Source organism: Neoarius graeffei, chromosome 15 (assembly GCF_027579695.1).
Source record: "Neoarius graeffei isolate fNeoGra1 chromosome 15, fNeoGra1.pri, whole genome shotgun sequence".
NCBI lineage: Eukaryota > Metazoa > Chordata > Actinopteri > Siluriformes > Ariidae > Neoarius > Neoarius graeffei.
In genome coordinates, this window is record NC_083583.1 from 36,857,437 (window position 1) to 36,885,109 (window position 27,673).

The 27,673-nt window shown below is 41.0% G+C and overlaps 1 protein-coding gene across 2 annotated transcripts; it reads right to left on the minus strand.

Moving 5' to 3' along the window:
- Positions 1 to 790: 790 nt before the first annotated feature.
- stil (STIL centriolar assembly protein) lies at positions 791 to 27,649 on the minus strand. 2 transcript variants are annotated; one of them, XM_060941234.1, is made up of 17 exons: positions 27,322 to 27,649; positions 27,012 to 27,104; positions 26,818 to 26,925; positions 22,004 to 22,119; positions 19,722 to 19,903; positions 18,251 to 18,510; positions 17,903 to 17,986; positions 15,623 to 15,709; positions 15,026 to 15,170; positions 13,449 to 13,558; positions 12,592 to 12,715; positions 10,695 to 11,642; positions 6,759 to 6,900; positions 6,486 to 6,663; positions 4,653 to 4,788; positions 4,262 to 4,524; positions 791 to 1,873 (listed from the first exon to the last, which is right to left on the minus strand). In XM_060941234.1, the coding sequence occupies exons 2-17, from the start codon at positions 27,095 to 27,097 to the stop codon at positions 1,138 to 1,140; spliced, it is 3,705 nt and encodes a 1,234-aa protein (XP_060797217.1). In that variant the 5' UTR covers positions 27,098 to 27,104; positions 27,322 to 27,649; the 3' UTR covers positions 791 to 1,137. The 2 variants fall into 2 exon arrangements, with proteins under 2 accessions (XP_060797217.1, XP_060797216.1); XM_060941233.1 differs by having other exon boundaries at positions 27,318 to 27,649.
- Positions 27,650 to 27,673: the final 24 nt, after the last annotated feature.

Consider the following 27,673-nt stretch of genomic DNA (forward strand, 5'->3'; position numbering starts at 1 on the left):
CATGAATACACAGACAGACGTGATCAAATTATTTAATTGTGATTTTACAAAAACATTTATTATGTATGCATTTAAGACAAGGATCAAAACTTAACAACAGAGAGAAGAGAAAAAATAATCCTGCTTTAAAGGAACAGTCCACTGTACTTCCATAATGAAATATGCTCTTATCTGAATTGAGACGAGCTGCTCCGTACCTCTCCGAGCTTTGCGCGACCTCCCAGTCAGTCAGATGCAGTCAGACGCGCTGTCACTCCTGTTAGCAATGTAGCTAGGCTCAGCATGGCCAATGGTATTTTTTGGGGCTGTAGTTAGATGCGACCAAACTCTTCCGCGTTTTTCCTGTTTACATAGGTTTATATGACCAGTGACATGAAACAAGTTCAGTTACACAAATTGAAACGTAGCGATTTTCTATGCTATGGAAAGTGCGCACTATAATGACAGGCGTACTAACACCTTCTGCACGCTTCGGCAGCGCATTGTACGCCTGTCATTATAGTGCGGACTTTCCATAGCATAGAAAATCGCTACGTTTCAATTTGTGTAACTGAACTTGTTTCATATCACTGGTCATATAAACCTATGTAAACAGGAAAAACGCGGAAGAGTTTGGTCGCATCTAACTACAGCCCCAAAAAATACCATTGGCCATGCTGAGCCTAGCTACATTGCTAACAGGAGTGACAGCGCGTCTGACTGCGTCTGACTGACTGGGAGGTCGCGCAAAGCTCGGAGAGGTACGGAGCAGCTCGTCTCAATTCAGATAAGAGCATATTTCATTATGGAAGTACGGTGGACTGTTCCTTTAAGGTTCTTTAATTCATAAAACAACTGGCATCACTTTCTCCAAACAATAAAAGAGAACAAAAATATATATATACATTTCAGACAGTAACAGAGGAAGACATTTCATTTATGCCTACAAGACCTACATTTCAAAGAACTCATTACATCAAGAGACAGACAGGTGCACGCACACACACGAAAAGAATCTCTCCAAAATATATCTACATAAAAAAAAAGTATAAAATATACAAGCACAGTGGTAGATGTACATTTTGAAGAAATGCACGATTAAAAGATAAAAACAATTTCTGATCCTTTCAAATCCTGCTTTGAGGAGGGGAAAAAAAATTAAAACAGTTTAGGGAGCTGTCGCAACCTGCTAAGATCAAGAAAATTCCCAACAGAGCCTTGAGTTTCTGGGAGTGATGAGAGTCTCTGGTTGTCGGACAAAGAGGACCGGCGCGGAGGATGAGGTTGGAGGAGTTTTGGGTTGTTCTCCTTATCTGGGCTCATCTTTGTGTACGCAAGCAGCTGCATTTTAGGCCGCAAGTCTCGTATTAGCTGGCTTTGAGAGTCTTGATTGGAGAGAAGTGGCTCAGGCTGCTTGTTATTAACATTTTTTAGAATAAAACCAGTTTTCCGGTCTCGCCCCACGTTTTCTGATGTATCGAGACGGAGGGAGCAGCCGAGCGCTGAGTCAGCCTGTGCTGTCCGTGCTGTCTCCCCGCTGTCTTCCTCTTCCTCTCCACTGCTGCTGCCTCCACCTTCCATTAGTCCATATTTCTTCATATACTTGCAGGTGGCTAGTGACATGTTGCTGGGGGAAAGGATGCTCAGGCCGGTGCTGCTCTTATCCAGCGGAGTCTTTGCAAAAAGCAGCGCGCCGGGGTTGGCTCGAGCTCCAGGAGACTGGCATCCCAGCGACAGGCGGGACAGCTGAGAGTCGCTGAGGTACTTTAGGGCGATGGCATTGGCTTCTAAACTCAGATCCACGCTGCCGTTCAGCCCCCAGATGCTGGTGCCCACTGGCTCAGAGAGAGTCAGCCTCGGAATGACCGCATCAGGGTTTATACAAGCCAGCGTGCTGGACACAAACACAGTGGAATGATATTCATGAATAAAAAAATATTTCACAGAGGTTTATAAAGCATTTAAATATTAACAGGGTGGAGTGATGAAATTACTGTGATCACTCAAGTATCCCTTGTACCCTGCGCTCACACCAGCAGCGATGCGACATGATAAAAGACGTTCATTTTCACCAAACTGGAGAATTTTGAAGACGGTTAATGATGCCATGTCTGCAGGACGAGCAAAGCAACCGTTTGTTTAACTTGAAAATGAGAAAAATTTGTCGTCAATAGCAGTACGGGAAGTGAGGTTTCTTTTTAAGCTGACTGTATTACATTATCTGTGGTTTTTAGTTCCACATATTTATCCCTACTGAGTCAGTGAACTCTGCAACTACAAGCTTTAAGTGTTTTATTTGCATAAAACAGAACAGTGCTTGTACTTTGGTATAAATAGACAGTAAAAACAGTGAAGAGCAAAACAGAAAGTGTGACAAATATCCAATTTGTGGTTTTTATGCCCCACTGGCTGAAAGGCCCGAAGGGGGATTATATCGTGGTGATGCCTGTCCATCCATCCGTCCCAGGAAGGGTGATCACCTTCTGAAATCAACTCCTCTCACAATTTTTGGAGGAATTTCATGTAACTTGGCAGGATTCTATGTCGGTAATACACATATTGCAATTTCATTAAATTCAGTCACATTTTACCAGAGTTACAGCCCTTGATTAACAAAATTATAATTTGACAATTTCATGAGAGTGTTTTCTCCTTCTGAAATCAACTCCTCACAATTTTTGGAGGAATTCCACCAAACTTGGTAAAAGGCATTTTTATATGTCGGTTAGGGTGCATCAGTTGCCTGCCTCACTTTCATAAAATCTGATGCGTTTTTGTTCGGGTGTTCCTTTTCACCAATAAAGACATCCTGTAAAAATTTTGACCATATTCAAAAGTCTAATGGTGGCACCATGAGGTTAATTTTTTGCCAAAAAACGCTTATTTTGTTTTCGCGTAAGGTTTGAATCACAATGTTGGACTCCATTTATTGATTTCTTGTGAGCCAGAGATCATGTTAAGAACCTTTGCAAGGGATTGAGAAGCATTAATGTGATTCATAATACATTTGTATTGTTTAAAAGTAGTTGAACAATGATTCAATGAACAGCTAAAACTCAAACTGTGCTTGATAATATATTTAGAATATGTACTAAAAATGTGTATCTAAGATGTTTGGTATACTCTATAAGGTGCCATAATGTTTCATGAAAAGTGATCGAAATTTTGTCATAAAAGTCATAAAATAGCAGCTTTTTCCATAACTTTGAGCTCCTGGTGCCACCATTAAACTTTTGAATTTTCTCAAAATATTTCACCCAGTGTGTTTTCTTACCAAAAGGAACATAAAAACAAAAATGCATCATGATCGGAGGAACTTTTCATTTTTAGGAGGCAACTGATGCACCCTAATGTCGGTACTACGCAGACTGTAATTTTGTTAAATTCGGTCACATTTTATCAGAATTACAGCCCATGTTTATTAACAAACTTGTATTTTGGCAAGTTCATCAAGGTGTGCTTGCTTTCTGAAATCAACTTCCCTCACAATTTTTATCCCCCGCTGGCTGAAAGGCCCGAAGGGGGATTATCTCGTGGCGATGCCCATCCATCCGTCCCAGGAAGGGTGCTCACCTTCTGAAATCAACTCCTCTCACAATTTTTGGAGGAATTTCACGAAACTTGACAGCATTCTTTGTTATATGGCGGTAATACGCATACTGCAATTTCGTTCAATTCAGTCGCATTTTACCAGAGTTATGGCCTAGTTGCCAGCGGGGGATATTGGGCTCTCAGAGCACTCTTGTTATACATCTTGTAGCAAGCTTGCATTCACATCGCTGAAACCATAGCAACTGGCAGTAAACTAAAGACCATCAAAGAAAAATAAAAAGTGTAATAGCACCAAGGTGGTTTATATGCACACGTTCTTTCTTCCTATGCATTACATACTGCAACTATGTAAACTTCTCCCATGTCTACATCATAAAACCCTGTATATACACATTCCAGCTTCTACCGCGATGGGCTTGTTCACACGGTTTGTGCTGTCAGGTAACGCTGGAGAGTTCACAACACCTCTGCAACTGTTAATCATTCCAGATTCATATGATGATTAGCTCATCTGCTGTTTTTACTGGGGGGGCCTCTTTTGGCATATTTTTGACTGATAACTCATAGCAGTGTCCTTGAACCTTAAAATGCAGAGCTCCTAACCAAAACATGTGACATTTCTCAGGTCTGAGAAGATAATGATACGCCACCACGCGACCAGCATAGAGTGATCTGAGCTACAGTGTAAGCGTAAGACAACGCAGATCACAGCATAGGATGTTTCATGTACCTGGCACTCTCCACAGTGCTGCGGTTGGACGTTCCTCTATTGAGCTCCACGTTGATGCCGAGGCTCCGTAGCTGTTTAAGTGTGGCACTGAACACCTCGTCCTCCTCTGAACCCTCAGCATTCTGCTCTCTGAGTGCAGGTTTGTTTGGAGGAGGAGGAGAATTTCTCAGTGACCGACTGTGTCTGCGACAAGGACTGTGCACGTCTCGTTCCGTTTTTTCTTCTTCAGTTATGGAGTCTTGGAGGCGGCTTTTAACTTGGCCCTGTGGGGAAAAAAAAAGATCAAGGTTGTCTAAAAGCACGTCTCAAGCAGTAATTCTCAACTACACAAACATGACAGAGCAAGAGAGAGAGAGAGAGAGAGAGAGAGAGAGAGAGAGATAGATCTTACCAGTAACTCGTGATAAAATCTCTGGTCGGGTATTTCTCCGTTTTGAGAGAAGTCCTCTGTGTTTTGAGAGTTATAATACATGCTCTCACACTCTCCTAGCATAGGACTCTGAAAAGAAACTGCTACATCTGGTGTGCTGGAAGAAAAAATAATAATAAAGAAACTTTACTAATAACAAGCAAGTTCAGAAACTTTGTAATCTAAATAAATAATGCAAATAAACCATAAATATATTTTAGCTAGCCCATTTCACAAGCTTTACAATTACATCTCTCTCTTGTTCTATCCACTTTCCTTCCCAAATAAATATATATATATATATACACATTTTTAAATTCTCAACTGGTGAGAAGGTGTTGAGTTTTTTTTTTTTTTTAAGTATAAATATGGAGATGATTATAGGAAATCACACGCTGACTGATTGAGAGATTCGGATTATTTCTTGTCACCGTAAGTGATGAATTAGAAATTATGAAAGAAAATGCTGTTCCTAAAAGCACTAAAGATGCTACTAAGTTTGGTCTAAAAGTATTCAAAAGTAAGGTGGAATTGTGATCTATTTTATGTGACAAGTCTGCACGCGTTATATTTGCATGCTGCTTTTGAAGATTGAAATAATTCATTTTTTAATAAGATTTTTTTTAAAAATAAATCACCTATACTAAAACAATTATCCGCCTCAGGAATATCGTGTGAATAATTACTTCGACTTCGTTTTGCTTATTATTCACCAATATTCACCTCACCTTCGGCAAATAACTTAGTTCTCATAGCAACTCGGACAGTACGTTCTGTCTGCAATTCAAATCACAGGTTTATATTAAACGTGCTCATTCTACGATGTTACCATTCTGTAGTAATGACTGATTCAGTGTGTAATTGGTAATATAGTGAACTTTTCTGTCAGGAGGTGTTTAACATTTACACAAGCAGTCTCCCGTGTCACTGCTTTGTGACGCCACTTTTTTTTTTTTTTTTTAATGACCACATGGTAATTAAACGTATTAAAAAAAAAAAAATCATGATAAAAACAAGAGGGAGGTTTTAAAATGAGAGAGACTGGGGAGGGAGCGATCGTTTATAGCTGCTATAATGTTAAGTGATAATAGTAACTAGCTTGTTTCTGAATGTTTGACAACATTCAAAGTGCCAGACAAAAAGTGTGATGTGTTATTATGGAATGAGTTTATATTCATTCATTCATTATGTGTAGCCGCTTTATCCTGTCCTACAGGGTCGTAGGCAAGCTGGAGCCTATCCCAGCTGACTACGGGCGAAAGGCGGGGTACACCCTGGACAAGTCGCCAGGTCATCACAGGGCTGACACAGACACAGACAACCATTCACACTCACATTCACACCTACGGTCAATTTAGAGTCACCAGTTAACCTAACCTGCATGTCTTTGGACTGTGGGGGAAACCGGAGCACTCGGAGGAAACCCACGCGGACACGGGGAGAACATGCAAACTCCACACAGAAAGGCCCTCGCCGGCCCCGGGGCTCGAACCCGGACCTTCTTGCTGTGAGGCGACAGCGCTAACCACTACACCACCGTGCCGCCCTGAGTTTATATATTTTTTTTAAATTAATAAACTCTAATTGCTGTGGTAGAAGACAAGACACTTTAGGAAGTGCTGTTATTGAGGTGGTAACAGGAACTTGACACAAGACCCTGCGTCACTGATTATTTTCCAACAGCAGCATACCCGCAAATGATGAGCAATTGGGGCATTAATGAGATTTCAGCACAGGGGAATTATTAACACGTCTAACAGCGGTATTTACACAGACATATACTGTACAGCAGAGCCTGAAAAGGCGAGATCATACCCATGTTGTGGTGATGCGGAGTGTTGAGGTGTGGCAGGGCCTTGTTCCTCTCCGTTTTGGTGGATTTTCCCCAAGCCGAGTCTGAAGGACCCTGTGCTGCTGGCCTCAGAATGACACTCAGGACCCTGTCCTTCATTTATGGAGCTTTGTTCTGGAGCGCTCCAGAACAAACTGGCACCTGGGTGAACATTTTTAAACTTGTTGAGCTGATTTGATGTAGAGAATGATGTAAAACGCAAAAGCCTGATGGAGTCGTGACGTTTTTCTCTGCACCTGTTCCTACTGCGATGCTCACACTTGTCTTCTTTCGGGGCTCAGAAAGTGCTGCAGTCTGAACAGCCTGCTCCTGCTGCTTCTCTAGAGAGGCTTGCGGCGGCTCGGACACCTTGCTCTGGGCATCAAGAAGTTTCTGAATCTAAGAGACACAAGGTAAAATGGGTCATAAATGGGCTGACCACAATACACACATGTATGGAAGTGAACTCTTGGGAATTACCTGTATTTATGTATAAATTTATCTGAAAATATCGCATGATCATCCAAGTTACGAGTGAACAAACTCGATCTGTTTTAACTCAAACAATTATACTCTCATGTCTTTACTGAACACATCCATTAAACACAGACGTTTGGTGAAAAAAGTAAGTGAACCCTTGGATTTAATAACTGGTCGAATCTCTTTTGGCAGCAATTACCTCAAACACTTCCAGTAGCTGCAGATCAGACCTACACAATATTCAGGAGGAATTCTGGACCATTCTTCCTTATAGAACTTCTTCAGCTCAGCCATATTCTTAGGAAGGGCTGTTGTGTCAGATGTACACGACTATCTAGTGGGTTAAGTTCTGGGCTCTGACTGGGCCACTCCAAAAGGCAGATTTTCCTTTTTTTAAGCAATTCGGTCATAAATTTACATCAATGTTTAGGGTCATTGCCCTGCTGCTTCACCTAACTTCTACTGAGCTTCAGCTGGCAGACAACCACCCCAACATTATCCTATAGCAGTGTTTCTCAACCACTGGGCAGCGGCCCATTAGTGGGCCGCGAAGCGCCATTTAGTGGGCCACAAATTTTTTTCCAAGTTTGAAGCCAAATACTAAATAGCTCAGGATATTGTAGCGTCCCAAATCCGGTAGCTGGTTTGTCATACGCCTTTCAAGTGGAATAAATACATCTGTGGGTATATTAAGAAGAACAAGTCTTTATAATTGTCACGTTCCTCCTTTGCATTTATCAAAAGGGTGCATGCAGGGTTTTATGTTGGCTTCTGGCATGTCCATACAGTTTTAAATACAACCCCGATTCCAAAAAAGTTGGGACAAAGTACAAATTGTAAATAAAAACGGAATGCAATAATTTACAAATCTCAAAAACTGATATTGTATTCACAATAGAACATAGACAACATATCAAATGTCGAAAGTGAAACATTTTGAAATTTCATGCCAAATATTGGCTCATTTGAAATTTCATGACAGCAACACATCTCAAAAAAGTTGGGACAGAGGCAATAAGAGGCTGGAAAAGATAAAGGTACAAAAAAGGAACAGCTGGAGGACCAAATTGCAACTCATTAGGTCAATTGGCAATAGGTCATTAACATGACTGGGTATAAAAGGAGCATCTTGGAGTGGCAGCGGCTCTCAGAAGTAAAGATGGGAAGAGGATCACCAATCCCCCTAATTCTGTGCCGACAAATAGTGGAGCAATATCAGAAAGGAGTTCGACAGTGTAAAATTGCAAAGAGTTTGAACATATCATCATCTACAGTGCATAATATCATCAAAAGATTCAGAGAATCTGGAAGAATCTCTGTGCGTAAGGGTCAAGGCCGGAAAACCATACTGGGTGCCCGTGATCTTCAGGCCCTTAGACGGCACTGTATCACATACAGGCATGCTTCTGTATTGGAAATCACAAAATGGGCTCAGGAATATTTCCAGAGAACATTATCTGTGAACACAATTCACCGTGCCATCCGCCGTTGCCAGCTAAAACTCTATAGTTCAAAGAAGAAGCCATATCTAAACATGATCCAGAAGCGCAGACGTCTTCTCTGGGCCAAGGCTCATTTAAAATGGACTGTGGCAAAGTGGAAAACTGTTCTGTGGTCAGACGAATCAAAACTTGAAGTTCTTTATGGAAATCAGGGACGCCGTGTCATTCGGACTAAAGAGGAGAAGGACGACCCGAGTTGTTATCAGCGCTCAGTTCAGAAGCCTGCATCTCTGATGGTATGGGGTTGCATTAGTGCGTGTGGCATGGGCAGCTTACACATCTGGAAAGACACCATCAATGCTGAAAGGTATATCCAGGTTCTAGAGCAACATATGCTCCCAACCAGATGACGTCTCTTTCAGGGAAGACCTTGCATTTTCCAACATGACAATGCCAAACCACATACTGCATCAATTACAGCATCATGGCTGCGTAGAAGAAGGGTCCGGGTACTGAACTGGCCAGCCTGCAGTCCAGATCTTTCACCCATAGAAAACATTTGGCGCATCATAAAACGGAAGATACGACAAAAAAGACCTAAGACAGTTGAGCAACTAGAATCCTACATTAGACAAGAATGGGTTAACATTCCTATCCCTAAACTTGAGCAACTTGTCTCCTCAGTCCCCAGACGTTTACAGACTGTTGTAAAGAGAAAAGGGGATGTCTCACAGTGGTAAACATGGCCTTGTCCCAACTTTTTTGAGATGTGGTGTTGTCATGAAATTTAAAATCACCTAATTTTTCTCTTTAAATGATACATTTTCTCAGTTTAAACATTTGATACGTCATCTATGTTCTATTCTGAATAAAATATGGAATTTTGAAACTTCCACATCATTGCATTCCATTTTTATTTACAATTTGTACTTTGTCCCAACTTTTTTGGAATCGGGGTTGTACAATACCTACAATTAAACACCGTTTGTTTCTATTGCATTTATTTAATTCCTGAGCTCCTATCTGTAACAGGGAGTGATGTTGCTTCCCATTAATACACTTCACAATAGATTAGATTCTAATAGAATAAATAAGTCAAAATAATTGATTTTTTTTTTTACAATTATGAATAGGTGGGCCTCAAAGCAGAAAAGGTTGAGAACCCCTGTTAGGATACCTTAATAAACATGGAAACTCGATTTCCCTTCAGCAATGGCAAGCTGTCCAGCCCTGAGGCAGCAAAGTAGGCTCAAATCATGATGATCCCTCCACCGTAGTTCACTGTTGTGATGGTTTTTTTTATGTGCCTTTTTTTTTTTACACCATATGTAGTGCTGTGTTCTTCCCGAATAATTCAACCTTCATTTAATTAGTCTAGAAAATATTTTCCCGGTAGCGCTAAGGAGTGTCAGGTGCCCTTTGGCAAACTTCAGGTGTGCAGCAGTGTGTTTTTGGAGAGCAGCCATTTCCTCCAGTGTGTCCTGCTGTGGACATCATGCCTGTTCAGTGTTTTACATCTGGGAGACTCATGAAGAGAGATATCAGCCAGTTCCAATGATTCTTTCAAGCCTTTGGCTGTTATTCTAAGGTTCTTCTTTACCTCAGTGAGGGTTCTGCATTGAGCCTTTGGCGTAATCTTGACAGAGCGCTCACTTCTAGGAAGACTAGCCACAGTATTAAAATTGTCTTATTTGTTTAACTGCGGACGAATGAATATCCAAGCTTTTTGAGATTGCTTTAGAACACTTTCTAGCTTTATGCAAATCAACAATTCTTGATCTTCAAAGAGCTGTCTTTTTTGAAACACAGTTCATCTCAGCAGATACTTCTTGTGAATAGCAAAGTCAAAATTTTAGACTGTCAAAGCATCTCCCACCTACATCTTCAAACTTGTTTCATTGATTGGACTCCAGTTGCGCCAAATTCTGACTCCAATTAGCTTTTGTTCTATTCATTATCCTAGAGGTTCACTTACTTTTTCCAACATACACTAAATGTTTGATTGGTATCTTCAATATGGACAAGAACAAAGCAAGTGTGTTTTATTAGTTCAAATAGATTGTTCATTATTGTAACTCCGATGAAGATCAGACCATATTTTAAGATAAATTTGTATGTAAATGCAGGTCATTTCAAAGGGTTCCCTCACTTTTTCTTGACTCCACACACACACACACACACACACACACACTAATGCTATGAGGTCTACTGATCACATTTTATGAACTACTGTTTTTTTCATGACCTCCTGTGCTTTTACCCACAACAAACCTGAGTCTGCAGTTGCTTCAGCTGCCGGTCCTGCTCCATCAACATCCTGTAGGCATCAGCAGGGAGGACTCCCATACTTATGTCTGGCTGGGGCTGGCAGCACTGGGCCTGGCACATGGGTGCTGTCTGGTCCAGAGCGCCACCACAGGCATTGGCGTTGGGAAGGTGTGGCTCGTGTGATGGAGAGTAGTGCTGGGGAATGCCAACATGGCACACAGGACCCTGAGCAGGCAACATGCGGCACCCCAGAGACAACGCAGGCCCAGTCGGGGAGAGACAGCAGTCCTGATGTGGACTGCTTTCAGGTTTACAATGCACAGGGTTCTGCACAGATTGAGACTGAGTCCCTTGCCAGATATTGCCTTGGTACATGGGCATATGGGCACGGCAGCAGTTGCAGGTAGGGTTGAAAGCTGGAGTGCTGTGGAACACCATGTGCTGAGAAGGGGGCAGCAGAGGTGTATGATCTGGATTGAGGGACACATTTTTACTCTTTTGGTTTGGCGCTGGAGGGTTTGGGTGACCAGATCTCTGTGCGCGCTCATACAGGGAGCCGTTTGGGGAGGAGCCCGTCTTGGGTGAAGACGACAACGAGGAAGATGATGAGGCAGAGAAGCCATTGCTTGATCTTCGGCCCACAGAGGGAACAGATTTCCTGCACGTGGAGGGCTGGTGTCCGATGGGGGACTGTTTTCTACTGAGCTTCGGCTGGGACAATACTGGGGTCAGAGGTCTCCTGATGGGTGGAGGGCCAGCCACGACACTCTGAGCAGGTGGTCGTAGTGCAGGGTTTGAGGGTGGAGTACCAGTGCTACAGTTCCTAAGCTGAGGATTTGTTTGGACAGGATGCATGAGTGCGCGCTCGTGGGATTCCACAACCACCCCATCAAGGAAGCTGCCATCCAAAACTACGGACAGTTCTGGCACAGAAGGCTGGACGTGTCTCGCCTGGGGGAGGGGGGAATGGATGGATGAACATCATGAAATTTTTTAAATTAAAAAAAAAAAACAAAACCCAAACCCACCCATACAAGGTGCGTCAATATACGTGAATCATTCTGTAATCTGAATATCAGATTAGATTAGTCACAATCCATAAAGTTTTAAACTAATCAGTTTCACTGAGAAGTATTGAGAAAGTCTCAACTGTAAAGGAAAACTCCAGGATTCTTTTAACCTGGGCCCTATTTTCCCCATATATTTAGGTCCATATATTTACTACAGACAAAAATGATTGAAATTGGACCAGTATTGAGTTAGAACGCTATAACTGGCAACCACAAAATGGCTATACAATGTAATTTTACAAGGAAATCATCTGCATCAAAGTAATATGCTTGTTTTCACCACTGACGGGCTCATAATGTTATTATAAGTGTCTGACAACATGGAAAGGATCCCTATAGGGATAGACCTCAAGTTAACTGTAGAAAATGACTATTTTTACAGTCATTGTTTTACCTTTCTCTTCTTCCAGTCTCGGACACAGTAACCCAATTCAGCATCTGTAGTCGATCATCACACAGGCTGTTTTCTAATGTTTACAAAAGGAATCTTTTCCCACATTGTCAGACACTCAGTCATATTGTGGTAATCAGCAAAATACTTAGGCATTACTTTGGAAATAGACTTAAATTCTGCGTGACTTCTCAAATATACATACATTTTGTAAAAAGTTGCCCGTTGTAGTGGTCTAACTCAATACTGGACTGATTTCAATCATTTTTCCCCCCCTTGTAAATATTTGGGCCCACAGAGATGGGAAAATAGGACTCAGGTTAAAAAAATCCTGGAGCTTTATTTGAAGGTTTCAATATCAGCATCTGGAAAAGAATAGGTGGTATCATGCCATCTCTATTGAATTATGCAACGGATGAACATGTAAAAGCCATCAGACCTGTTGACTGACAGGGTGAGGGTTAGGAGACGGCCGGGGAGAGAGATCCTCATCTTCCACTCCTGAGTCATGATCACTGATGGACATTTTGTTTTGAACTGCAGCTGAAGACGCAGTTCCAGCTCTGAAGGAAAGGCAAAAAAAAAAAAAAAAGTTTCATACCCTCTTTCAATCTCAGTCCAGGCGACTTGCAACCCACAATTTTTTTTAGGTCAAAACCGAATTACGACTGAGAAACCTCTCGGACATGGTGATGTAATAAAGTAGAGTTCACGTTCCCACCCTAAAGTTGCTTATTTTCCCATAACAGCATGTCCTGAAATGTATTATTCCTTTTATACCACAGCAATTTGCCAGTTATTATGTTTTATTTAAATCACAGAACACCACACCATACATTTTAGAGTAGCATTTAATGTCATGGAACATCCATGAGACACATTAGTTCCTGTTCTCATTTATGTTACAGCAGCTACAGACAATCATTCCTTCACCAGCCTCAATTTTCACTCTTTGAAGTTAATAAGCAGCTTGCCATGTTCCAGAGAAACCTCAAAGTGTAATTTCCTCAGTCATGAAGGAGTCAGAAAACTTATTCACAGCTTTACATCTGCCTGTTACACAGTGCTGATACTGCAGACTCCTTCCATTACATAAACTTACAGATAACTTTACCATATCAAGGATTATATACCTTTTTAATCCACTTTTAGGCTGTTACTATAGGAAAAAACAACATATTAGAATGAGTGCATTTATATACACCCGTAATTTACAGCTGTACTACTGACAGAACTGCTGTTATTGAAAATTAAATCAACACCCTCTGACCAATCAGAATCCAGAAAGGCGACTACCTTAGTAATGCTGAACGAGACAGCGCCTCTTTAAAGAGCTCAGCCTCCTGATTCTGGCTCTCAGCACGGAGTTCCAAGTGCAGCAAACGTCCCTCTGCTGGCTCCACATTCTACACACACACACACACACACACACACACACACACAAAATTAACCTCTGGAACTAGGATAGTGTGTGTGTGTGTGTGTGTAAAGAGAGAAAAACATCACATTATATATTAGTTTCACATTCACAATGCAGCGGATTACAGCTAATAAACAACTATTGGACAAGGTTGAAAAAAAAAAAAAAAACATCGTGATTTATTGGTGGCAAGCAAGCAATTAAATATTTGCCAATGCTGAAGGCAGAGGCAAATAATTGCTTGCAAGACACTAACAAATCACGATATTTTGTGAAAACAGAGTTCAATAATTATCATTCAATTTTTTTTAAAAATACTGGATTATAAAATTCATGCAACAAATCAAACGATTAAAAAAAATAATAAAAATTGGGCCACGTTGGCAAAGTGTGAAGTAACTGTATGAGCAGACCATTATTTGTAGGCAGTTAGCTGCAGTTCTCTCAGTCAGTCAAAACCAGAGCGTCAGCGACACAGAAGCTCACACGGCCGTACCAAGAGAAACCAGACTCATTTGCTTATAATTAGCCAAGTTGCTCTTCATGAGGACAATTTGATCTTCAAAACAACACAATCAATCAAAATCCATTGAAAAGTCAGTGAGGAGTAGCGATTTTTCTGAAAGTTCGTTAATTGGCCTAATTAGCAACTTAATGAGAAATCACAAAACCAGGGAGTAATTTCTGTGCAAACTGATTAGATCTTCCAAAGCAAGCAATCAGAATCAAAATCCACTGAAAACTCCAGGAGTAGCAATTTTTGTTAATTGTGGGCAGACGGATGAACGACAGACGCCGCGTGATGGCAATAGCTCAGCGCCTACAGCCGGTGAGCTCATAATTTGAATGATAATAATCAGTGAGAGTGCTGCATTATGGGAACACGCACCTCTAACCCTACGGTCACGCTGGCATTAAACTTCTTATTTGTATAGCTTGCTTGTAGTTTGCCTCTTGTGGGTGTGGCCTGTCCAGCATTTTAGTTCCAATGAGAAACAGTAGCAACCAAAATGTACACCCTACAACCCACTATACGATTTATACTCTTCACCTTTGCTTAGAATGTATATTTGTACTAGCTACGTATACTTTACGTACATCAGAGGCACCAACCATCTCTGTGATGTCCTTCTAAGCTGTATTTTTCTCCGTAATGTCTTCAACACATTTAATACGAGATCATAAAATAAGAGGAGATCATTTTTTTTCCAGCTGTGTGTTAAACTGTAAATTGGAACTAACTGAAGGTAGGAAACAAAAGTTGAGAGTGGGGAATAGAAGAAATGCCAGATCACGCATGCCCTAGGATTGATCTAAGAACTCATTTGAGATACTTGTTTGGATTTGTCACTTTACTGAGTCAGACCTAATTTGCCAAGCATAAATGGTCGTTTTGTTTTATCGCTTGCTAGTGTAAAGGTAGGGTGAAGCTCTGTCCTCCTAGTGAGCAGACCTTATAAAGTGTGAGTGATTCTGTGCTGGTGAGAAGCTGAAAACTCATGTCCTTCGGCCCACGCAGCTTGCACTGGTAAAACTCAGGATCCCGGTGAGTGAGCGAGTACAGGACCACCAGGAACGCATCGTCCTCCGACATCACTCTGGAGAAGACAGACAGTCTCTTACAATGCCTCAATTATTCAAAAAAGGAGGAGTAAAAATGATTCTCTTAAAGGAAAAAAAAAAAAAAAAAAAAAAAAAAAAAACACACCCCACGGAATGATTAAACATTTCTCCTTTAACAATAAGAGAAGCTACTTCTCCAAAGCAACTATATTAATAAGAACCATTTTAAATAATACAATTTCCACTCAGTAAGAACATAACCATACTAACACACCAGAAAATGATTTCACATTCGAACAATTTTAAAATCTTTTATCGTAGAGCGCCTTCGGCCATCACAATGCCTGATACATTATGCTTCCAACCGTGTCTTAAGTTCATCTACCGGTAGCCAATCTACCGTGTGACAAACAAAAAGATATACCCTGGACAGCAGCGTCGTAATTAGGAGCACATGGGATGAACAGATGGACGCAGTAGCACTCACCTGTCATGGAGAGAGGAGCTGTACAGGTACCGGAGACACCACGCCCACACCATTGGGTTGTAAATGTGGGTAACACCACTTAACCATCTGTCACATGAGAGGAGAGAGAGAGAAGAAAACAAAAACCTCCTTCAACCTTCACTATCCAACCACACAACAATTACAAATCTCGTGTGAGGCTTTAGGTCAGGCTGTGATTAGTGCGGATTAAACCACCAACCCTACAGGATTAAAAGGTGGGCAGAAAGCACTAAGAAAACGGTCGTAGATGAAAACCGGTGATTTGACTGATGTGGTTAGTGATAATAGGTCGTTAAAAAGCTTCAGCTCACCATATAACTAGAAACATCTTTTATAATCTCCAATCAGTGACAGAAAAGTAGCTTATAGTGCAGACTGCATTACACAGCACAGTGGCACAGCAGCATGATTTACGAATAAGCAGCAATAAAGAAATAAAACATTAAATGTAAGAAGAAGAAGAATCCTAAGCCTAAGGGTGCTTTCACAGTTGCCATTTTTAAAAAGTGGTCACTGGGTTTTTTTGGTCAGTGCACTGTCTAAAAGTTGGGAAAAAAAAACAAAACCACAACATGGTATACTTTGCACGACTCGAAAGTCGCAGTGGTCCGGTCGCCCAAGGCGACTTAATTTGTCATTTGGCAGGTAATTCCCGTCACTAGCCAGCCCGGCTGGCTAGTTGAAAAAAAAAAAAAGCATATATATGTGTGAAGTGAAGATTCAGACACACCGTCAACTAAAGCCGCCACATATTAAGCACGTGCCGTGTCTGTGTTAATCGATGTGTTTATCGGCAGGACGGAAAATACTGAAGAATTCCGAATCACATCGTGTACGAGTCAGGCTGTCGGTTTTTTCACTACTGCGCATGCATATACCGCATCTCGTTGAATATCACGGTAATCACGTTATCAAATTCAATAGATGTGGCCACATTATCGCCCATTTAAACACGTGTTTTTGTTGTTGCTTACATCTACATCTGCCAAAGCTACGTTGCGATGTGGAATTTTCTGAAAGGTGTACAGAAACCGCCAGAGACGGGGACAAAGCGACCTCGGTCTGAAGAGGAGAAAAAGGCCGCCGATAAAGCATACGAGAAGGAGAAACGACAAAGGGCTTATAAGCAAACGTGTGAGCAGGGTAGGCCTTGGCTGCGATACGGTTTTTATGGAATAATTAATTTTTTTCAAGTTGATTCCTGGTCAGTATGAAGCTCCTAATGCTTTCTCTCTCATAAATGGTTAAATACAGAAAGCATGTTGGACATATTTTGGGTGCTATAGTCATGATGGTAAGTATTTTTGCTTTCAATACTCATACACCAAGTTACCAAGTTTTCCAATATATTATTATTTGTTGATATTATATTATGGTGCTCTGTGTTGTTCTCATTTATGTATTTAACAACAGTATCAAATATATATATACTCGGGTCTTGAAATAAATGCACATTAGTCATGAACAATAGTAACTACTCTCTTTTGCGTTATTTTTTGACAGAAGTAAAATCCATACATGAACAAATTTTGGCGAGTTGATTTTCTGTTTGGCGAGTTACTTTGGAAGGTAACTAGTCCGGCTGGCTGGTGAAAAAATACATGAATTTCTAGGCCTGCTTTTGATATTCTCTTTTAACAAATCACATTCCCAGTAGAGACCGTGAAATGTTTCCACAATGCAGATCTGCTGCTTGAACTCTGAACACATCTGTGTTTTAAAGACCCTCTAATGATCATTACCATTACAAATCACTTATAAAATATTAGATTTGATTAGAACATGTTCTTGCAAGTCTACTGGATTTTTTTTTTTAAATACACATCAAAAATTATTTCTGATTGTTTTCTGACAAAGGTTTTCAGAGCTATATCTAATAATTAATTGAAGTTAGCTATACGCTTGAATAAATGTAATTAACGAACTCAAAATTAACGTGTCGACTGGCTCGTCTGCCGTTTTAATTGTTTGGGGCGGCATTTTTGAATGATTATTTGTAGCAGGGTCCTTTGATGTTAAATTGCAGAGCTCCTACGCAAAATGTGAAAGGTTGGCAGGTCTGAGCCAAATGCTTTTTGTCCTGTTTGCCAACCTATTGCTCTGAAACATTAAAAAGCCTGAGGATTTGCAAGTAAGATCTCATGAAACAGAAAGGGGGAAAAAAAAACTGCAAGGAGAATCACTGGCACACATGAAAATAAAACAGTTAAACAGTAAACACGTAAATCTCATAACCTGAGCAAAACTGAAAATACTTACACTCCAACAAGAGGAAGCGTGTAGACCTTTGGATCCGACTCCAGCATGAGGAGCAGTTTGCGGGTTTGGTCCATGGTCAGGAACCTAGACAAAAATAAAATAAAATAAAATCTTTTTACTGGTATCTGCCTAATGTAATCCTGATGATCATATAGGTGCCATCTGTACTTATTATTATTGAATAAATTTACAGTCTCAATATTCAAGTGCAGTGAAAAATTAAAGCTCAAAAGAAAAAAGTTTAAAGCTAGTTGACAGATCTACCATGTGTTTAAATGTTTTTCATTCTGAAATACAGCAATCAGGGAGGGGGGAAAAGAGGAAAAAAAAGTGCGTGTGTGTACTTACCCTCGTCTCCTTGCATTACTGTGCGAGTGTAGCGGTTGTGCCATGCTGGCTGGGCTTCTCAGGTTCCTGGCCAGCGCGGTAGGGATGACAGGCAGCACGCGCACGGGGACGGCCTCCAGCGAGCTGGCCACTGTCACACCGGCCCAGTGCAGGCTGAAGCTGAGCCGGTCCATGTTCTCCACACAGCTGAGATGCACACGCAGACTTATCAGCTTACACAGCTCCATCGCCTCTCTGCTGCTGCAGGAATGCTCCAACATCTGACAGAGTGGAGATCAGGATATAAAGAGGAAGAGTGGAAACAGATGGAATATTTTCAGACACAGACTTCAAACAAAAATGTTCGAAGAAAATTCCCCAGAATGCTTTGTGAACTGAGGCAGTCTAACATGCAACGTGGCTATCAGTGCGGAGAAAGAAGCCTATAAATGTAGACCATCTTCACAAATCATGAAATTTTGAATTTGATGCCAGCAACACATTAAAAAAAAAAAAAACCTAGCATGTTTACCCCCCCACACACAACAATTCTCAGTTTCAACATTCGATATTGTCTTTGTACTATTTTCAAGGAAATGTAGGGTTTCCATGATTTGCAAATCACCACATTCTGTTTTGATTTCGGTTTCACACAGCTTCTCAACTTTTTTGGAATTGGGGTTGTACCAATCACCACCTAAAGATCTCAATGCATCACTGTATTTTTATTTACCTTCAGCATTTAGAATAATTTATTAGGGATAAAATTACTTAATATGTTTAAAGTCTTTATTTTTCTGTAAAGCTGCTTTGCGACAACGTCTGTTGTTAAAAGCGCAATACAACTAAACTGACTTTACTTCATAATTCTACAAATAATTTAATTGGCATGCATACTAATGATGATTTTATTTAAATAGTCTGCAGTGATTTTATTCAAGTGGTGATGGAAACAAGGTGCTACAATACCTTTTCTTAAATCTAGCAAATCAGCTTATTCCTTTTTTATTCATTTGTTCTCTTGCATTGTTTTTTTTTTTAAACATCTGTACAAAGCAAGCCAAATGATCAGATTATGGAAATGCCTAAGACATATTATTTACTGTTAAAATCAGATTTTTTTGCACACAGGAAACAATATGCAAATATAATTACGAAAAATACCCCACCAACCCTACACAGTCTTTGTTTTAATTGTAAAAATAGACACTGGATATAATGAGAATCAGGAATGATCAATAGTGCTAAACATAGATCTTTTCCTGCTTATACACATGCCACCCACCCACACACACACACAAAATAATTGCCTCTCCCTGAGGTGCAGCTGGTACTGACAGGTTGGAGTAACTGACAAAGTGTTCATTACTGCTGTAACACACCATGACGTCTGAGAGTTTGGAGAGCTTTTCAAACAGCTGCTCCATCTTCACCACATGTCACTTGCTCATAACCGACAAAACTGTACACACACACCATTATGATCAAATACCTGAAAGGTGATGTCCAGGTCACGTGGAGAGTACACAGTGCTGTCAGGAACATGCTGAGTGTTGAACAAGCATGGCACCAGGACGTCACCGGGGAGGAGAGCAGTCGGAAATTTTGTGGAGCCATCAGGCTGCTCTCTGCCAGGGTCAAACCGGTCCAGAGTGATCGTCACGCCTTCCTCATCTACACAACAGAAACGATGAGAATTTATAGATATACAAAGAAACTCCACCATGAAACATGATGATTTTGATAATCATGCATTTAGTGCTGTATTTTATTTGTTTGAGAAACTAGCAGTTGTGGGTCACTCTGATGGTGCAAGGTTACTGCAATTCAAAAAAAATTTCAATGATGTCAAAGCTTTCCAATGAAGGTACCGCGCCTTTAAATTTGATACCTGGTGGGTGCGTAAGTTCCAATAGAATAACTAGAACCAAACAAAGGGAACTCGCACACCTATATGCCGATATAATAATGCACTTTTATTGCATATTAAAACAAACAAAAAGTGCTACCCAAGTGAAAAGTGCAAACGTTTCGGTCACAATCAGACCATCCTCAGTGCAAACAATTAAAAATAAAGACAAGCCCATATATAGATAAGGCCACGTACACGGAAAACAGGTAGTAGGTCTACAACCAAGCTTGAATACAGGTTAGGGTGCATGGATAAAGACATCCTATCATCAGTACCGTTCCTGTTATGATTTAACTAATGACATAATTTATAGTCATAATAAATGTCATAAGGAAAAAATTGTTTGGTTCTAATGATGTCAAAGCTCTCATCTCATCTCATTATCTCTAGTCACTTTATCCTGTTCTACAGGGTCGCAGGCAAGCTGGAGCCTATCCCAGCTGACTATGGGCGAAAGGCGGGGTACACCCTGGACAAGTCACCAGGTCATCACAGGGCTGACACATAGACACAGACAACCATTCACACTCACATTCACACCTACGCTCAATTTAGAGTCACCAGTTAACCTAACCTGCATGTCTTTGGACTGTGGGGGAAACCGGAGCACCTGGAGGAAACCCACGCGGACACGGGGAGAACATGCAAATTCCGCACAGAAAGGCCCTCGCCGGCCACGGGGCTCGAACCCGGACCTTCTTGCTGTGAGGCGACAGCGCTAACCACTACACCACCGTGCCACCCTGATGTCAAAGCTTTCGCCGTTAAATCAAAAACAAAAGCTTCTCTTCTCATTTTTCCAAAAACGCATTCAGTGTCATATTAATGAGAAATCCAGAGCAGATTTCACTGATGGACTCAAAGTCCCAGAATGCAATGCAGCGATAAGATGCAGTTGAGACTCTGCTAGTTAGTAATCTACGAGATGTTGAGTGTGATGATGGTATTCACATGAAAGTTGAAGCACTGGAAGCTAATCTGTTTGAGCAGAGTGCGCACATGAGGAGGTGTAAGAGAGAGAGAGCTGGACAGACTAAAGAGCTATCTCTCTCTTTAGATAACGATAAAGCCAGGTAGAAGTCGAATGGCATCATGGGTATCGTAGGAACGTGAAACTACGCCAACTTGTCCATGAAAGAAGTTTAAATTTAGAGTCAACTCTCAATACTTTAATTATTAAAGAAATCTTAGATGCAATGGAAGATTGCCAATGCAGGAGGACCGAAGTGAGTGACTTCCTTCTAAAACTCTATTAAACCTCAAACTAGTTTACAGTTGCACGAATAAAATATTTTTAAACATAAACTTGTAAAAATTATTTAACTCAAAGTGAGGACTAATTCAGTGTAAACTTTTGACATCTAATCATCTGTAATCGTTATAAAATTACTGATACTCGCAACATCTCAGTAAAGACTGCAAATCTAGTCCTTCGGATGCTGTGAACGATTCCACGTGGAAGCGTGTTTTTGCACTTCGTCTCGTCTTTCTTACGTCTCACCTGGATGCTGCAGATGTGGACACAAGAGCTGCTGCTGTTATCATAAATACTGCCCTTAATCACAATCTGCTCACACTGAACATCCTGTAAACACACATCTTTATTCTTCTACACCTGGAATGACTTCTAATCCCACTCAAAAACCGTCCCTTTTCAGTCCTCTCAAGGTTTCTTCCTCAGGTCACGTCTCTCTCGTTAAAGATCTCAATTTTTACAAACCGCCTTCGTGACAAAGTATTGTTTAAAGCGCTATACAAATAAGCTACAGTGAACTATTGTGACATCCTTTATCACAGTACTGATATACATCATATCATCGTATTGTCCAGCCCTAATGGTCACTGATCAGACGTGTGCTCACCGCTCTCCACAGCTAGTGTCCCAAGAAGGAAACAGGAAAACTGAGGCTTCTTGCTCTGTCGTGCATGACGATGAGCCAAACGCAACGCTTTCTCCATGAGCAGTAGTCTGGGCTTTCTGAAAAAGACACACACATGCAAACAAGTCAGGAGAAGGAAACACCAATGAGGACAGGACTGAAAAGAAACTAAACAATATTATAAAATTAGAAAACAGTGCTGCTGAATTCTGATTGGTTAGAAGGTGTTGATTCATTTCCTATAACAGTAGCTCTGACAGCAGTGCAGGTTTGTCTCGGTGTGCTTGTTCTAAATCATAGGAACATTCTACCACAGGAACTCGTAGGGTGAATGCCCCACATAAACAGATATAAAAAGGTGTAATCGCTGATATGGTGAATTTTTGTGGCGACTGCCTCATATAGAGGGGGAAGCCACTATGTCATTGTGCTGTAAGAATGTAATTGTAACAATCACGCACTGCGCATGTCCATACCGTAAGGATTACAACTGTAATGCTTATGTGCATGCGCTATCACCAGAACGGCGAATCGTGACCTTGAGATATGAACAGGTGATCTCGCGTTATCATAGTTTTGTAAGAATGAGCGTGACAATAGCGCAATGCGTATGCGCATAAGTATTACAATCACCAGAACGGCCAATCGTAACCTCGCGCTATCACAGGTACACAAGAACAAGTATAAGAATGTAAGGAGGTGTGGAGTGGAACAATAGCAAAGCTTTGTAACCAATTAGCACTTATCCTGATCAAGTTCGATTACCCGTTTTCATTTCATCATCATCTCAAGCCGCTTTATCCTGTTCTACAGGGTTGCAGGCAAGCTGGAGCCTATCCCAGCTGACTACGGGCGAAAGGCGGGGTACACCCTGGACAAGTCGCCAGGTCATCACAGGGCTGACACATAGACACAGACAACCATTCACACTCACATTCACACCTACGCTCAATTTAGAGTCACCAGTTAACCTAACCTGCATGTCTTTGGACTGTGGGGGAAACCGGAGCACCCGGAGGAAACCCACGCGGACACGGGGAGAACATGCAAACTCCACACAGAAAGGCCCTCGCCGGCCACGGGGCTCGAACCCGGACCTTCTTGCTGTGAGGCGACAGCGCTAACCACTACACCACCATGCCGCCATTACCCGTTTTATTTCTTGATAAACTTCGGAACTAATCAGAACTAGAAATTAAATACAAAAAACCTCATTATAACTTCGTAGTATCAGAAGATAACTGGCAGATAAAAAGACAAATGAAATTCACCTCGTGGTTCACCAAGGCTACTGTTTCGATATCAAGTAAGTGGTGTTTATTTAAAGAAAATTTACATGTTTATTATCACAGCTTTTGTTTAGTTGTTCTGAAAGGTCAAATGAAAGGTTTTGTAAGGTTTTTTTTGTTAGCTTTCTGGCAGATATTTAATTTTTTTTTAATTTTATTTTAGTCTCTTTACACTTGTGAAACAAAATGTGCTCATTAGTACTAAATAATGCTTCTAAGACAATTCATGAACAAGTGCTTTCTTATTATTTTGAAAATAGATATAGTTCACAGCACCGTATTTTGAACAAAGCCCTGATGCTGCTCACAGCTTGGTGATGTTTGCAAGAGATGAGGCGAGTATAACTGATAACATGTATATATGGGGCGGCACGGTGGTGTAGTGGTTAGCGCTGTCGCCTCACAGCAAGAAGGTCTGGGTTCGAGCCCCGTGGCCGGCGAGGGCCTTTCTGTGTGGAGTTTGCATGTTCTCCCCGTGGGTTTCCTCCAGGTGCTCCGGTTTCCCCCACAGTCCAAAGACATGCAGGTTAGGTTAACTGGTGACTCTAAATTGAGCGTAGGTGTGAATGTGAGTGTGAATGGTTGTCTGTGTCTATGTGTCAGCCCTGTGATGACCTGGTGACTTGTCCAGGGTGTACCCCGCCTTTCGCCCATAGTCAGCTGGGATAGGCTCCAGCTTGCCTGCGACCCTGTAGAACAGGATAAAGCGGCTACAGATAATGAAATGAGATGTATATGCGCTATATTTACATTGTATCAGAAAACTATTTTATCTATAAGCAGTAGCCGCATATACCTATAGGGTACCTATTTTTCCGTAAAGAGACATTTATTCAACATTTATGGAAGGATTCTCCAGTATCAGTGCATAGAAACCAAGGTAAAGCTGTAACTACATTTTCCAACACCTTCAGACTTGTTTTTGGTCTTAGTAAATTCAAGGGGAAGAAAATAGAGGCTGATGAAGGAACAATTGTTTACATCTGCTATAACAAATGTGAGAACAGAAATTTGTTTAGCAGACGTTCCACAACATTAAAAGCGCTTTCACACTAGAGCTTTTGGTGCTGACAGGAGTCCGTTTTAGCCATCAATTCAGTTCGTTTCATTGATTTTAGAGCCAGGAACGAGGCCATCAAAGAAGTGTGGAAGGCAAAGTAGTAGTATGAGAGAAAGGCAGTTAAAAATATCAAGAAGGACCCGAAGACATTTTATAAGCACGCACGAAGCAAGATGGCGGTGAAGGAGAAGGTTGGCCCATTGACAGACGAAAATGGTGACATAGTAACATACGATGCCAGATGTGCTGGTATGCTTAATGACTTCGTTTCATCTGTGCTTATTCAGGAGTTATTAGAAAATCTCCCTGAATCAGTACAGGTGTTTTATGGAAGTAGAGGAGATGCTAAATGAGGTGGGCATGTTTCCTGAAATATTACTGAAGAAATTGTTAGCATTAAAACGTGATAAAACCCCAGGAGTTGACAAGATGCACCCAGTGGTATTGAAGCAGATGGTTAGTGTTATCAGCTCACCACTCAGCAGGATCTTGAGGAAAAGCTTGAAGGAGGCCAGTGTGCCAGAGGACTGGCGATACGCAAATGTTACACCGATTTATAAAAAAGGTTTAAATGAATTTAAAAGCCACACTGATCCAATTCTGAAGCAGGGGAGGGCTAACCATAAGTCAGAGAAGACTTCCTGGCCCCGTGACACAGTCCACAGACGACTACGTGTACTTTACATGATCATCAGTGGATTCAAGGTAACACACCAAAGGACCATACCAGAGTCCTCGAGAAAATGGGGTCTGGTTTACCGGTTCACTTGAACTCCAGTGCGGTTTGTATTTGGTATGGAAGCAATCCGATGGAAAACCCAGAATTAAATGCTACTGATGATGTACAATTTACCTGATGGTCACGCAATCATGAGCAAGACAACAAGTGGGCTAGGGTTGACAGAGAAGATCTCCTGTTTTTAGAATTTTATTTGGATGGAAATCTAAAGTGTCAAATGGAGAATACTCACAAAAATGCCAAAATTTTCAACCGTTTCCTACAGCGGGACACATTTACGGCATAGTGAAGATGACAATTACTTTGGTGCAGACGCCATATTAACAAAAACATGAATTAAAAAAAGGAAAAAAAAACAATATAGTGTGGCTTTCCATTTTGCCTCTCGTTTCACTGCCTAATGACATTAGTAATAAAGTAAAAGATAAATGGACCAGGGTTCAAAACTAAATAATGTAATGTGAACAGAGACCAGCGAGGGCAAGGGGAATAATCACACTTAAGTTCTGACCAGAAACACAGACAAAATCTGAAAACAGCCTAATCGTACCTACAAATGGATAAAAAGTATGACATCTTTTTTTTTTTAAAAGCTAAAAGTCAAGTCAACTTTGTCAAATATGCTCTACATGCTCGACATACAGCACAGATGAAATATCAGTCCTCTCTGACCCACGGTGCAAACAGGCAATGCAATAAATAAAAATAGAATAAGTGAAAAAAAAAAACCCAAACAATATAAACAGTATAAACACTCGAGATATGAACTAGACCTAGACTAAACACTCATAAATATACATACATATATACACACACACAAAAGTTGTACGCATCAGTCGAATGCTTTTGTATAAAAGGAATAAAACATTCAGGATATGCTGGATAAGAAACTAACCAACTTTAAAGTGCATATCACGGGTAAATTCAGGAGTAAGATCAATGTAATTCTTCTATTTTATATTAAACTTTGGTCAAATATCTGTAACATTTTGCGCAATTTTGTTACCCTGCGCAATACCAGAAAAATTCAGTTGAAATCAAGCCATTTGAGGCGAATTGGTCCGCCTCTGAAAAAAAACTTGGCATTTGAATTTCCCGGGAAACATCAATTTTCGTGACGTCGCGTGCGGGACGCCTCCCTCTGAATCCTACGTCAGCGCTGGTTTGTTTATGAGAAAACGACCTGGTGGTTTTCTGCAAATTTCTTCAACGTTATCACGTAATTATTAAAATGGTTAACAGATGTATCGTAGGAGGGTGTAGCAACACCAATCTTGATGGGATTACCGTAGTACTCATCGTTTCCCACATTGCGCTCAGGTGACAATTCCATATTTCAATGCAAAATCGCTAGCTGTTAAACTTGGTCTACACAGGCTGCGCACTGAAACCGTGCAAGCTGCTGGCGCTTCCGCAGGTGACGTCACGAATCTGGCTCCAGACTCCCTTGGGATTTTTCCAGACTCGTTTTATTTTATTTTTTTCTGCCGGAGACAGATGGCCTTGTGCAAAATTACCCTTCTGGATGAGTGTGTAAAGGGACATACTTTCATATTAAAAAAAAAAACAAAAAACAAAACATGAAATTGGTCCAGAACATGCACTTTAAGGTGGCAACAGTAACTCTGCTTTACCACACCATCCTGCTGTTGATTATTTTCCTTTAAGAGCACGACGCTGTTTTATTCCTTCTTCACAGCAGACCTACCTGCAGGATGAAAGGTGAAGATTGACGAGCTCTCCATTCGGAGTCGGATCCCAAAGGTGCACTTTAGCTTTAGGAAACGTTAAAGGGCTGATGATGCTCTCTGGTGACCTTTAAAGAAAATAAATAGAATTATTAGGTTGTTGAATCTGGTGCTAGGTTATTCGCATTATGATCTCTAGGGGAAGTGTTATTACCTGGTGTTTTGTGCTGTATCGGGTCGAAACACTGCATCTAATACATGGGAAGGTAAACTTCGCAAATTCACCTGAATGCGATCCATGTTTCGACTGTAAAAGCAGTTTGTTGTAAGAAGAGAAAGTCAGTTCGACTGCAGCTCCATCTTTATGAACTCTTTTAGCGGCGCTTTAACTGCATGGCTAGTTATGGCGCTAGCATAAGAAGCTAGCAAGCTATCAAGACCTGACATGAAAATATAACACGTTACCTTTTAGATAAATAGACAATATTATTAATAACGATTTTGTAATATTTCATCTCACCTACTCTCAGCTTTGTGATGGATTAAATCCTCTCATGTTGCTGTGCTGTGCTGTGCTGTGCTCCACCCAGGGCGGCTAGCTGGTGAAGCTAACCTCAGCCCCGTACACTTTCCTCCATTACCGTGACAGAAATGGCTCAAATAACAAAAACCGTTTCACTTCCAACATGCTCCGCGGTATCACACGCGGCAAAAAAAAAAAAAAATCCGGTTTGACGAAGCAGTTAATGGTTTACTTCAGTCGGTCGGTTAGCAACAGTGTGTGATGTGTTTTCAAAATAAAAACAAAACAGACGCCTCCATTAAACAGACCGAGCCGAAGTCAAAAGTAAATTGTGGCGCTGTTTCTAAGCTCCA

Bases quoted from the DNA above. Each gene is read 5' to 3' on its own strand.
- stil (XM_060941234.1), bottom strand. From the start codon at position 27,097: ATGGATCGCATTCAGGTGAATTTGCGAAGTTTACCTTCCCATGTATTA. The intron at 15,710-17,902 runs GTAAGTATTTTC...CTCATGTGACAG, and splicing joins ACGCTTCCTCTTGTTGGAGT to ATGGTTAAGTGGTGTTACCC. The intron at 6,664-6,758 runs GTGCAGAGAAAA...ATGTTCACCCAG, and splicing joins GAGCATCGCAGTAGGAACAG to GTGCCAGTTTGTTCTGGAGC.